Below are 13,232 nucleotides of genomic sequence, written 5' to 3' on the forward strand. Positions count from 1 at the left end.
TACTTTTAAAGTCAATATGAAATTAACATGTTTTTAAAAGTGATTTTAACCAATTTAATTTTAATCTATTTTACCAAACGCAAAAAAGGCTAATTTTTTCCAAATGACTTTTGACACAACTAATACGATGTCAATATAGCCTAAGACTCAATTTGGTAACCATTTGGTTTTTTTTGCTTTCAATTTTTAAAAACTAGACCTATTTTCTCTCGATTTCCTACAATGATTTATTGATTTACATTTTTCTTAAGTAAAGGAGTTGAATTGTTAGCCAAATTACAAAAAGAAAACTACTTTTTTTATTATCAAATTTTAGTTTGTATTCTAAAAACATTGGTAAAAAGTAGATAACAAAATAAGAAATTTTAAGGTGGCAAAGATATTTATAAACTCAATTCTCAAAATCTGAACACCAAAAATCAAATAGTTATCCGACGAGACTTAATTATCTTTTGTTAGAGTAAGGATTAAACAGAATGACATTGCTAAAATAGTATACAAGAGAAGAAATTATATATGAATATATTTCTCTAGCCCTATATTTTCAAGTGCCATCAAAGGAATATCAAAAGACTATACAGGGTTTATATAAATAATATCAATTTAAATCCTAAATTAATAATTATATTAATTTAAACGCTGAGTTTTGAGAGTCGTATCGATTTAAACCCCAAACTAATACTTGTATCAATTTAAATTCTAAACTTTTATATCAACTTAAACCATAAACTTTAATAACTATATCAATTCATATTTTCCATTATATTTCATTTAGATACATTTATAAATGAATTTTAGGAGTCGTATCAATTTAAATTCCAAATTAATACTTATATCAATTTAAACCTTAAACTTTTACGAATATATCAATTTAAACCATGAACTTTTATAATTATATCAATTCAAACTCTCCAGTATGTTTCATTTGGATACATTTATGAATTAACTTTGGAAGTCGTATTAATTTAAACCACAAACTAATACTTGTATCAATTTAAACCCTAAACTTTTCCTAGTATATCAATTTAAACTATGAACTTTCATAACTGTATCAATTCAAACTCTCCATTATATTTTATTTAGATACATTTAGGAAAGTTGAGGATCTAGATTGATACAATTATTAGTTAGAATTTAAATTAATATAACTCCAAAATTTAAGGATATAAATTAATATTTGCCCTAAAACTTTAATTTCAAAGAATCCTTCTTTTTGAAACTTGATTGATATGGATGCGCATGAGTTTAGGGATCAGTCTTATCAGAAGGGAAGGTTTGTGGGATTGGATAGATACAGTACACCGCATATACTAGAAGACATGGTCATGCCATCCATCCAAATTAAACCAGCCGCAATCTCTGTGACTAATAATAAATCCACTAAATGAAAAAAAAATATCATGCATGATGAAATCCATGGACAATGACATTTCTCATAGAATGGGAATCTAAGCCCCCATATGGCATTACGTCAAAAAAGAAAGATTTTAGGTACACGTCTATTTCTAATAAGACATAATAGGCGAGGTCAGGTTCTCTGTAGTCAATGACCAAATCCCATCAAAGGATAAATTACAAATCAAGCATTAATGGTAGAAAGCGATTGACAGAAACTCACTTGTATGAATTAAATAAGAAATTATGAAGGATTAAGATTAGTTTAATTAAAAATTATAATTGCTACTGTATGGAAGAATTTATGCTGTATAAATTAATGAAGTTATGAAGCAGCATACATGGCCTACAAAATTTATGCTGCATTTTGGTGAACTCGTGCAAAATTTTAATGATTCTATTAGTGATGACCTGATAAAAGCCTACCTGATTAAATGATTTGGCTTTAATCAACGGATGAAGACAAAGGAGCACAACAGGAGGAGATGTCGATACCGGCAACCTCCATAGCATTGCAGACCCATTGCGGCACATCGCCACGAGGGAACTATAAGACAACAAAGAAGCGCTTATATATTAGGATACATATAGACAACGGTGGTTGTTCAGTTGAGGTCATGACAAAATTAGTACACAACAAATTGAAACAAAAGAGTAAGGTGCAGAATTCAGTCCATTGGAACGGCTATTGTTTTTCTCCTCTCATTTTCTTTTTTCAAGTTACAAAAATATCTGATATCTTTAAATATTCAAGATACTGAAGCAGGATATGGACAAGCACTTAAATAAGATTCGGGTGTGTGTGTGAGAGAGAGAGAGAGAGGACTCCTTCCAAGAAAAGAACCAATACCATTCTCTGCAAGAACTTGCGAACGAACCTGCAAAAGTTTGAGAAGGCGTGTTAGGTTATAACAGGCTACTATTAGAAGCAATTACAAACTATGTCCTGTATAGTAACTTTCTGTGGCTTATTTTAAAATCTTCGCGAAAATGTTTTTCCTTTTTTTTGAAGGAAAGTAAAACAGATATTTTTGTTGTTTATTCTTTAAAAAATATATATTGCATTTGCAAAAAAGGTTTTTTTTTATGATAAAAGAAACAATTCTATTGATGGTATGAAATTACAAAAGGGGAGACCTCCATAGCCGAGTTACAAAAGACATTCCATTGATGGTAAAATTGAATGATAGAATCGCTTTCACTTGTGAAATCTTTTAAATAAAATTTCACTATGTTTCACTTTAGATATTCTAGCAAAATTAAGCACGAGTGAAGATATAAATAATAACTGGGCATTGAAATTTACAAAGTTGAAGAATAAATAGGAGGGTAAACTACACTTAGCCATTGGATGGTACAAAATGAAAAACTTACTCTGGGAATTGCCCCTGAACAATCGAAGAATGTAAATCTCTGCTAAGCTGTAAATTTTCAACACTTCCCACAGTTAGCTCTATAAAAGAGACAAAAATAGGAAATGTATTGTGGGCAGGATAATGGCCCATACCTTCATCATGTAATATAAATTGTGAAATGAGAGTAGCTGAGAACCCATAGCATCTTTTGTCACAAGACAATGGATGTAGGCCCTAGTATAGTTCCTGCAGACCTAAAATCATAAATGATGAAGCAGATGCATAATGTGTCTCCTTAAACTGCAAATAACTAATTACTAAGAAGCCAAAACTGTTAAAGTATACCATGCAATCACATGTAGGATCAATGGGACGGGTATCGTCAGCCATTGCTTGGTGTTTTAGTTTTAAAACTCCCTGCGGTAAATATCACAAACGGATTAAGTTCCAAGGGTTGACTAATAATAAAGCAAAACTGTAACTGAAAGAGAGAGGCTATCTCTCATTTCCTCAATCCCAGCAACTCACAAGCCAAAAAATAAATAATGTTAAAGAAAATGATAATTGCGTAGTACAAATAAGCATGCACAACACCATACCTAAATATCATTCGAAACAGAATAATTAGAGATGCATTCCTTCAATATGATAATAGTTCAATAATTTAAAATACTGGAGGGAAAAGTAAGCATCGCACCAGAATAAAATTCATTGCTTAACCATTTCTTGATACTGTTGATGGTATGCGTAAATGCCATGTCAATGGACATATTTCTCTTAAATTAAATCTTAACTTTTTGTACCAGTACATGAGATCTAGTTCCAATGACTTTTTGTTTTATTATTTTATTTTAAAATTATTAAACTTTTTATCTAGTTCCAGTGACTTTGTAGCAAAAATGCACACATACAAATTGAACCAGGTAAGCCCCCCCCCCCCAAAAAAAAAAAAAACACCCTTAAATTCTTAAGCTCGGAATGTATTTACCTCAGGTATGAGCGCTGTGCCAAAACGAGCAGTACGAGTTGGATAAACACAGTCATACATGTCGGCACCTAAAGCACTACATACAACAATGTCCAGTGGATAGCCCACACCCTGACAAGATCAAAGAAATCAAAACATAGAAAAATAAAGAAAAAGGATAGCATGAAGAATTATAGAAGTACAAAAATTATTACCATAACATATCTAGGTTTGTCCTCAGGCAGTGAAGCAGTGCATTGGGCAACAACACGCCAAAATGAATCTTTATCTTCACCACCTGCCAGACCGCCAATTGCATACCTGTAGAATGAACCAGGCAGTTTCAGTACCTCAACTATTGAAACACACAACACCATAAAAACAAACAATGTGTATAAGAGAATCAGGAATGATGTTGAACACTGATGAATCGATGATGTTGAACACTGATAAATCAATGAAAAGATACATTTCAGATGAATGAAACAAGAGAGAGCCCAGTAAGTAAATAAGAAGCAAGATGAAAGGAGAATCAAAATCCCAGAGGCTAACTATTGTATCAAATGGCAATAACAAGAGATTTTTTTACTCTGGGAAGATGGGTGGTGCATTCTCACTCTTGCTCTATCTGGTGAAAATGGAGATATTAGATGGATCCTATTCTGAGTAGTTGTAATGCAGAAAATAAGTCATTTTCTATTAGTTCAGTTTCTTTGGCTATCGTGGTTTTGAGTTCAACTGGAAGGAAAGGACAGGTGCTGGAAGCTCAATTCTAAAATAAAGTTAAGTAGGACACTAATGCAGAAGTCCGAATGCTGGGTTGGGGCAGATGAAGAAAATAATAGTTGATTGAAAAGAGAATAAGATTAATCGCAATCCTAGGAAGTTTCTATCTATATAGAATCTGAGGTTCTTTTTTTGCATTGTTCTTATTCTCCTTTGAGATGCTTCCTCCCCTTATTCCTTTGCATTTTGTTAACCTCAACTAAAGTTTGTTGCATACTAAAAAATTTCAAGAAGTTGGAAACCTACATAACTCATAACCACCTCCCATAAGCTACTTAGGTTTTATGCATTCTACAATGTCTAAAATAGGATTAAAGAAATCATGCATTAAAAGTGGTGTAAACTTGCCCTGGTAAATTTCGGTCAACCAAGCCTCTAACGCATATGTTCCTGCCATCACAATAAACAATCAGATCATGCAAGGGAAAGTTCTGGGACTGGAAGGAAGGACCAGATCATACAACTTGATGAGAAACAATTAACTGAGAAAGTTGATTTTAAGTTATACCTTAGGACTGGATCCAAACCACCTTGCACAATACCAAATAAATTCTGCTCATGAGGTCTCTTGTGTGCTGAATATAAAAAGTATCGCAGCAAAACAATTCTTAATTATTGAAGTAAAAGGAATTAAAATTACATATTAAGACACTATTAATATGATTGGTCTAAAATTTATTTATGGAACAACCAAGTATGCAGCAGACAAGGTTCCAGGTGAACAAGGAAATAATAAGTCTCAAATTAGAAAGAAAGGTGTTCTGTCAGAGAAAAGGTAACATTTGAACATGTGAGTGAATAATGCTACATTGAAATAAAAAACTAACAAATTACGAACTTAGAATATAAAAGTAGGTTAATTCAACAAGTCCAGTAAATTCCGTAAGTGCCAGCACTAGAACAGCCAATTATTGTACATCAACACTCACGCATAAATAAAATATTTGTGGTCACTATTTATATCAGCGCTTGAAAATTTATAAATATTTATGGTCCATGTTTATGCAAGTGCTTGAAACCCTCTTTTAAAATGCAATCTCTATATACATGCAAGTGCTAGAAAAATTTACCTGCTATACATCTGTCTATCCAACGAAGAGTACGGTACATGGCCTCCTCAATTCTTGGACCTGTAATGGTTGTTTTTACTACATCATCAAGAGCCATAATAATATCTGCTCCTATTCTGTTCTGTGCAAAATTGAGGGGAACTAGCATTAAAATGAAGAAACGCAAGGGAAAAAAGAGAGTGCATTCAGTGCATTCTAGCTTATGGCAAACTCATGCCAGGTCTTGATGTGGTGGGATCAATGTTCAACTGTGCACCAGTGAATGTCATGCTAATAAACCAAATGTACCTGGTGAAGGATATTAAAGATCTTCGTGGTAATAACATCCTAAAATTCTAAAAATTCAAGACATGAAAGAGAGGGATGAGCACTAAATTACCATGAAGTCTCCATAAAATTAAATTAAAAAAAAAAAAAACAAAAAAAAACAAAAGTAGAAAAAATAAAATGAATTTGAAAATGAAAATGAAAGAATCCCGTGAAGGTATAATGTACATCTCAAAACTTAATATGTAAGTCACATATCCACAATGTGGTCTATATTTATAGCTTCCTTCTCATTATGAATAAGGATGGACCATTCTTATATGTATAGTCACATAACCACAATGTGGCCCGTTAGGATGTTCTTATTGATCTTTTGGAATGAAAGGTTTTCCATTTCTTATCAATATCTTTTTTGTGGTTATTTGAATAAAAAGAATAAGAATAATGTCACCAAGTTAACATCAAGCAATCATAACCTACTTGAATTTGAATTGATTCCTCAGGAGTCAAAAGCATTGGCTTCCCATCAACTGGAGACTGAAGAAAGAAAACTTGCATTAATTCTCTTTTTTTTTTTAATAAAAAGGAAAAAAAATTATTAGAGAATTAAAGCACTCTTCTGTAAGTCAAAAAAATTATCAGCCAGAAGATAATGCTAAAGATGATTGTCAGCTAAGAGCCTTCATATGCATAAATAACGTACAACATTTCAGTTTTTAGCATTATCTTCTGACTGATAATTTTGTTATTATTTTCTGAACAAGAAACAAAAATGCAACAAGAAAATTTAATAGAAATCCAAGAGGGGGGAATGGAAACCCTCCTCTCTCCCCTCCCTCCTAACCTCCTCCTCCATCAATCCTAACCTCCTCTTCCACCGCATCTGCTGAACTTCTCCGGCCAGTCAGATTAGTCCTTCCTCCCCAACTCCTCATTAACTCCGGTGCCCATTCCGGCCACTCCCTGTCTCTGAACTCATGGATGTGAAAAGTTGCAACATTGGAGATCACTTCTTCTGTATGTGGAAAGCGTGCAATGGCTTTTACATAGAAGATAGGGGAAAAGGGCAAAAGACTCTATTCTCAACGTCAATGGCACAATGGCTAGATGGAAGTTTGAAAAAGCTACTGAACGGTCCAACGTTTGAATTTTTCCTTCTAAAGGAAAGAATAGATCAATATGTCATCCGCCTCTCAAAATTTCGTGCTAACAAAGGTTGGTTTGTGGAATGCGCGGTCTGGCCCCAACAGGAGGAAGAAAAAACATCCATATCCCTTATGGTGATGGAATGTCCGGTTGGCAAGAATTCAATGATATGGTCAGTGTTTGCATCAAAGATTCCTTGTCCCCCGCGCTTGATTCAGAAGCTTCCCAGCCTCCAACGGAAAAAGACAGGCCTTTCTTGGGCAAATTACCTTCAGTCATCCCTTCCCTAAAACAGACAAGGAGAATCTTAAAGGTTCCCAGAGCCCCTGCCTCAGATTTCAAAAAACAGAGTATACAACACCAATGGGTTATCAAGAATTCCGAAGTGCTCCAACCAGACTTTAATAACTTATGGGTTGTCTCACGCCTCTTTGAGTTTGACAATTGGCTGGATATTAGTAACACGCTCAAAGTTCACTTTCAATCTAATGTTATTATCAACCCTTTATTTGCAGAAAATGCACTAGTGGCTCTGAACCGAGATTCAATGGATGAGTTGATTGAAAGCCTAGGCAAATGGCAGAAGTTCGGCTCCTTCCACCTGAAATTCGAAAAATGGAACAAATCCATCCACGACAGACCTTTGTATGCAAAAGGTTATGGAGGTTGGCTCTCAATAAAGAATCTGCCCCTGGAATACTGGAGCAAGCAAATTTTCGAAGCAATCGGGGCCTATTTCGGAGGTTTAGTAAACATTGCAAATGATACTTTAAATTTGATTAATGTTTCAGAAGCCAAAATCCAAGTCAAAGAAAATCTATATGGATTCATCCCAGCAACTCTAGAAATCTTAGATGTAAGAAGGGGCACCTTTTTTTTTTGAATTTTGGTGACATCTTGTCAATCAGCCCTCCAAACAAGGTCAGAGGAGAGCTTTTTATGTTCGACTTTACAAATCCTATTGACATTATTCGTCTAAGTGAAGTTATGAAAGATGAAGCCATTTTTTGTGATCCATTAAACCCCAAGTTCGATTTCCTCCTCTCCTCAAACTGCAAAGCAAAATACTCCAGAAGTCCAGGCTTTTCTGTTGAAGGCAAGGAGGCTAAGAAGAAAGAGGATCAGATTAGGGCCAAAAAGTCAAGGATCCGCTCGAATTCTTCACGCATCTCAGACGGTTGAGGTTCCCTTGGTTCCTTTCTTAGATGCGCTTTTATTGAAGAGAGATATTATTAATGAAAGAAAGCTTGAGGGTCACGGCCACTCAACTTCTCCTTAAAAAGGCGCCAAAGATTTTTTTCAAAAGAATTGGACAGTCGGCTCCGCATACTCTCACCAGGAAGTCGAATCGGCCCCAAGCATTAATGAGCTGACTGGTTCTGGTATTCAAGGCGACCTTTCCAAACCAAATCCCTCTTCGCTTTTGGAAGCCTCCAACCAACCCTTAAGTGAAGACTTCTCTCCAGACCATCTTACTAAAGATATCGCAAATTCGGGTTCCAAAAATATAACCCTAGTCACGACTATTCAAACTTTTTTCCCACACCAAAAGCAAACTTCCCTCCGTCACCAAAAGCAAAAAGGAAGCAAACCTCTCAAGTCTCTTAAATCAGGTAAAAGAGAACCTTTTGGGATCAGGCACTTTGCCAGAAAGCAAACTTCCTTTATTAACCCTTGGTCAGCCATCACTAATCCTGATCTTCTTGAAGTTAGCTGTATAAATCTTCAAGCCTCGGGTCTAGTTAAAGAGAGATCATTTCCCCTACCTTCCCCCAACAGCTTATTATCTCATCAGCACTGCGTCCCAAATGAGTGTTGCTCCCCGGCTGAACAAGGATTCAACCGCAATTCTTTTATATCGCCAGCTCAAGACTCTCAAGACTCAGAAACAATTCGCTGGCTAGTGTAAGCAGTGAGGAGCCTGACCAAATAGAAGTTGATGATATCAAAGATTTTGAAGATAGCCTAGAGGGCTTGGGTCATTCTCTGAATCAACTTTTTCTTCATCCAGAAAATCCTCCACAAGTTAGTAAAGAAGCTTTCCCATTCCCCCTCTAAAATTGTCAGATATCCCCCAATCCTTGCATTCCATCCTGAAAGAGTGTGATATCGTCCTGGCCTGATTATAGGGGCAAGAAGAGGTAAGCTGAGGCTCTTAATTTTCGGTGTGTCTTAATGATGATAGTTACTTGGAACACAAAGGGGCTAGGGGATTCTTCAAAAAGATTGATTCTTAAAAGATTTTTGAAAAATCAATCCGGATTCTGTCCTATTTCAAGAATTATAAAATAAAAAAAAAAAAGAAAAAAAGAAAAAAAAAGAAGTCAATTTCGAAGTCTCATTTATCAAAAGCCTATGGAGCTCATAAGATATAGGGTGATCTTTTGTAGAAGCTAAAGGAAGGTCAGGAGGACTACTCATAATGAGGTGGTCCTTCTTTTTCACTCTTCAAGTTCTTCAACTTAAGTTGGGTTTTTGAGACTGCATTCAGAGTTAACGTCCAGCAGCTGATAATAGGTCCAAGCCTTAAGAAATCTCTTCAAATTTTGTGGGCCAGCGCTGTTATGGCAGTGTTATTTGAGCTCTGGTCTGAATGGAACCAAAAAATCTTCCAAGACAAGGAAACTCCATGGTTTACAAGGGTTGAAGCAGCCAGGCTTTAAAGCCTATCTTTGGAGCTCTCCCACAGCTCCTTCGCAGACTACTCTAGTCAGGAATTCAGCTTGATTGGCTTGCCTTTCTTTCTCCGGCATTTTGAAGCCTCCCTACCAAAGGATTTTTAGCTACCATTGTTTTATTTTGTTCTTAGGTCGTCTAGTTCTTATTTTGTCCCTCTTTTGCAGTTTGTATCTCACTGTAATGTTATGAATCCTTGTATTTTCATTTGTTGCTAGTATTCGGAAGTGATGAGGGCGCTAAGGGAGTGTCAACCTAGTTGAGATTCCTAGTGCACCTACTGGTTCTTTTTGTATCCTTGTATTTTGAACATTAGTCTCATCTCATTTCATTTTCTTAATGAATAAATAGACTTGTTTCCTTTTCCAAAAAAAAAAAAAAAGAAAAAAAAAGAAACAAAATTCTCAATGTTTACTTCTGCTGATAATATTAATGATGATGATGATGATAAAACATTGAGAAAATACCTGAAATGTTACACCTTTTTCAGTGATGTCAGCTAAATGTAACAATGAAACCTAGTGAACATTGAACAGAATATAACCTTCGTTAAGAAGATACTATCAAGCAGGCTAATAAATATGGTATAAAGGAAGCTAATTTGTCTTCTCAAACTTATTAATATGATATATTATCAAGAAAGGTTGGAAGAATTCTTTCATTTTTTGAGAGGACAAATAAACATAAAAAAAAAAGGAAGCTAACAGATACTATCAAGAAAGCTAATTTTCAATCCTTCCAAACCTTTTTTTTTAATAAAAAAGCCAACCTTCAATTGAGAAAAATGAAAGAATTCCTTCCAACCTTCATAAAAAAGCAAAGAAGTTGTAAATGTAAGAAAATAAACAAATCAGAAATGCTGCAGATGAATCTCGTAGATAAACGACCATTTGAAACCCGCCAGAATCAGTAAGCATTGCTCTGGGCCAGTTCATAAACTTGTGGAGACCTCCCAGTTCATCAATAAGCTCGGAAGTGGGACGAAGTGCTAAATGATATGTATTTCCAAGTATAATTTGGCAACCAATCTCTTCAAGCTGCTGAGTGGTCAACCCTTTAATTGTCCCTATAGCCAGATAAACTTAATTTCAAATACAACTGCGTGCAATTGGAAAATGCTAGAGATCATAATTTATATGTTTTCCACAAGGGATGCATATGTGCGATTGGATTGGCATTGAAAATCATACCTTGTGTTCCCACGGGCATAAACAGAGGTGTTTGGCAGATGAAGTGGGGGAGAGTTAGTTGTGCAGCACGAGCACGATTAAATCTTCCCATAATCTAGAGGAACAAACAGGGGAGGGGGGGATAAAGACCTTGTGTTAGCATAGAATCATCTGTCAAGTATTATTGAGCCACGGATCCATATTATGTTTGATGTGGTTTTTTAATAAGAAAGATAAATGCATGTACATTATTCCTAAACAGATCGAATGTTTTACTTTTAACCCCCACTAACAACTAAGTGATCAGAAGCAAAACACCTTAGCAGCAAAATATGAGATCATAATGTTCGATTTGTGCGGCTGAGACACAATTCTTCTTACAGCCATTTCATTTACTAATACCAGTAAAAATGATTGAATAAATAACATCTCTCTCTAACTAAAGAAAACTCGGGAGACTGTGACTCATTTGGACTTGTAAAACCAAAGTTATGAAATCCAATCTAGGATTTATATGTAAGGTTTGCTGAACTCATGCTACTAATTTTTCTGATTTCATAGGCTACACAGACCAAAGCTAGATAAGCTGAAGCTTATTAAACACCTCTTATACTAAATAATTTTTACAGACCAATTCCCTACTGACCAGACATAAGATACATAAACCTCTAACTAAGTCCTTCAAACAACTTAACATCTATGTTTCACAAACCCGTGTTTATAAAGACCGTGAATCAAACATTCAATAACATCCCCTATAATTTGTGTGTACCACGTCAGATTGACATGCAAGTGTGATATAAAGGACAGGACTTCTTTCCCTAATGGCACATCAAACCCAATTATTCGTTACAAGTTAATTTACTTTGGGGAGGGGGGATTCAAATTTCCAGTGCTACTATTATCAGTTGAGTTATGCTTACTCTGGCTAAGGTACTAAAATATTAAACTTGTCATATTCGACTTTAATATTCAATTCTCTTTTCAAAACAAAACTAAAAATAGTTAAAAATCAAACAATCAGATTTAGACAATTTACTAAAAGAGCATTCTAAATTCAACCGAAGAAAGCGGTTTAAACGCTCAATCAGTGTCAAACAAACATCTAAATACATCATAAAGAACACTCGCAGAAGTAGTCTTATGTAATAGCAAAAATATCTATATAAAGAAAGTCAATTAATAATTTCATCACACGGGTTCAATTTAATGAGAACAGCAACTTAAATCCTACAAAAAACACCCAGTCAGTTCGTCTTCTCTTAATTAGGAAATAACGTGCGAAGGGTGAAAAATTTTGGCATGATAAAATTATTTTCTATAAGAAACATTAATGAGACAAACATGAACCCAAAACTTAGTAAATAAGTGCTAATGGTTAAAGTTAACTCGAGATTGATGGAGTGTTAATGAATTGAAAAGTCGTTAGAACCCAAGAGTCTGAGCCCCACCCACATTAAAAATCGATATGGATTAACAAGTTAACTTTAAACAACGGTTGTGCAAAACGAAATAATACCTCAAAACGTAGCGCCATTAAACCAATATTTCAACTTCTCAACTTCCCCGGATGCCGAAGCTGTTCCCGATTATACTGCATTTAACAAATAACGACAGACAACTCCATGAATAACTGTGATCTCGAGATTGGTTTGATAGTTTTGTTTTACTAAAGATGTGTGTCAATTAGCAGCCTTTACATCGAGCAATACCATCACATCAAAAGCCTATGTATATGGCCGATATTGCAATGCGGATAAAATTAAAACTAGTAACGTGATATATAGCTCGATAGAAGAATATACGGCTGGCAAACATTAAAGCAACCGTACCAGCTTTCTCTTCTGTTCTTGCTCGGAGAATAATGCAAGATGGAGGTCAATGCGTTAGAATGAAACTTCGATTGATACCGATTAACGAGCTTTGAGAGTGCCCTAGCCCTAGTATCAGTGTGAAAGGAGATGGGTGGTAGAAAACCCTAAGGCGGATTGAGGCGCCGCCGGCTGCGCCTCCTCCTCGATTTCTGTTCGCGCGTATTCCAGCTTGGCTATTTGGTAAGGTGCGCGCGCACTTGTCTTGTTTAATTTTTGGAATAATACATTTTTGTTTGCTCTAATTTCTATTTAGTTTTTATTTTAAAATATAATAACAAAAAATAAAATTGTTATCAAACGGATATTAATTTTTAAGTTTTAAATTTTATTTCAATATAGTTTTTAAGTTTTAAAATATAACAATATTTTTATTAAAATTTGAATTTTATTTCAATGTAGCCATGAATTTCAAGATTTTATATTTTTAATTTTAATTTTTCTTTAGATGCTCACTTCATTTATTGGCATCAACTTCTATTAATTAATTAAAAATAATTATGAAGTAAAATTTGAAATTTAATTTCAAA

The 13,232-nt window shown here is 34.8% G+C and overlaps 1 protein-coding gene across 1 annotated transcript; it reads right to left on the reverse strand.

Moving 5' to 3' along the window:
- Positions 1 to 1,603: 1,603 nt before the first annotated feature.
- LOC120084547 (uncharacterized) lies at positions 1,604 to 12,909 on the reverse strand. The gene is made up of 16 exons (XM_039040344.2): positions 12,664 to 12,909; positions 12,351 to 12,425; positions 10,853 to 10,946; positions 10,550 to 10,728; positions 10,130 to 10,180; positions 6,321 to 6,377; positions 5,574 to 5,694; positions 5,012 to 5,078; positions 4,852 to 4,893; positions 3,933 to 4,038; positions 3,739 to 3,849; positions 3,096 to 3,167; positions 2,903 to 3,004; positions 2,770 to 2,816; positions 2,246 to 2,273; positions 1,604 to 1,942 (listed from the first exon to the last, which is right to left on the reverse strand). Exons 2-16 carry the CDS (start codon positions 12,366 to 12,368, stop codon positions 1,841 to 1,843), a joined length of 1,197 nt encoding a protein of 398 aa, XP_038896272.1. The 5' UTR covers positions 12,369 to 12,425; positions 12,664 to 12,909; the 3' UTR covers positions 1,604 to 1,840.
- Positions 12,910 to 13,232: the final 323 nt, after the last annotated feature.

The sequence above is a fragment of the Benincasa hispida genome, chromosome 9 (genome assembly GCF_027475165.1).
Source record: "Benincasa hispida cultivar pf3 chromosome 9, pf3_genome.v1.1, whole genome shotgun sequence".
Taxonomy (NCBI): domain Eukaryota; kingdom Viridiplantae; phylum Streptophyta; class Magnoliopsida; order Cucurbitales; family Cucurbitaceae; genus Benincasa; species Benincasa hispida.

What these genes read in the sequence shown, in the direction of transcription:
- LOC120084547 (XM_039040344.2), bottom strand. An exon ending in ATTCTGGCGGGTTTCAAATG is followed by an intron (nt 10,181 to 10,549) that starts GTCGTTTATCTA and finishes AATGTTCACTAG; the next exon opens with GTTTCATTGTTACATTTAGC. An exon ending in GTTGACCGAAATTTACCAGG is followed by an intron (nt 4,039 to 4,851) that starts GCAAGTTTACAC and finishes TTCATTCTACAG; the next exon opens with GTATGCAATTGGCGGTCTGG.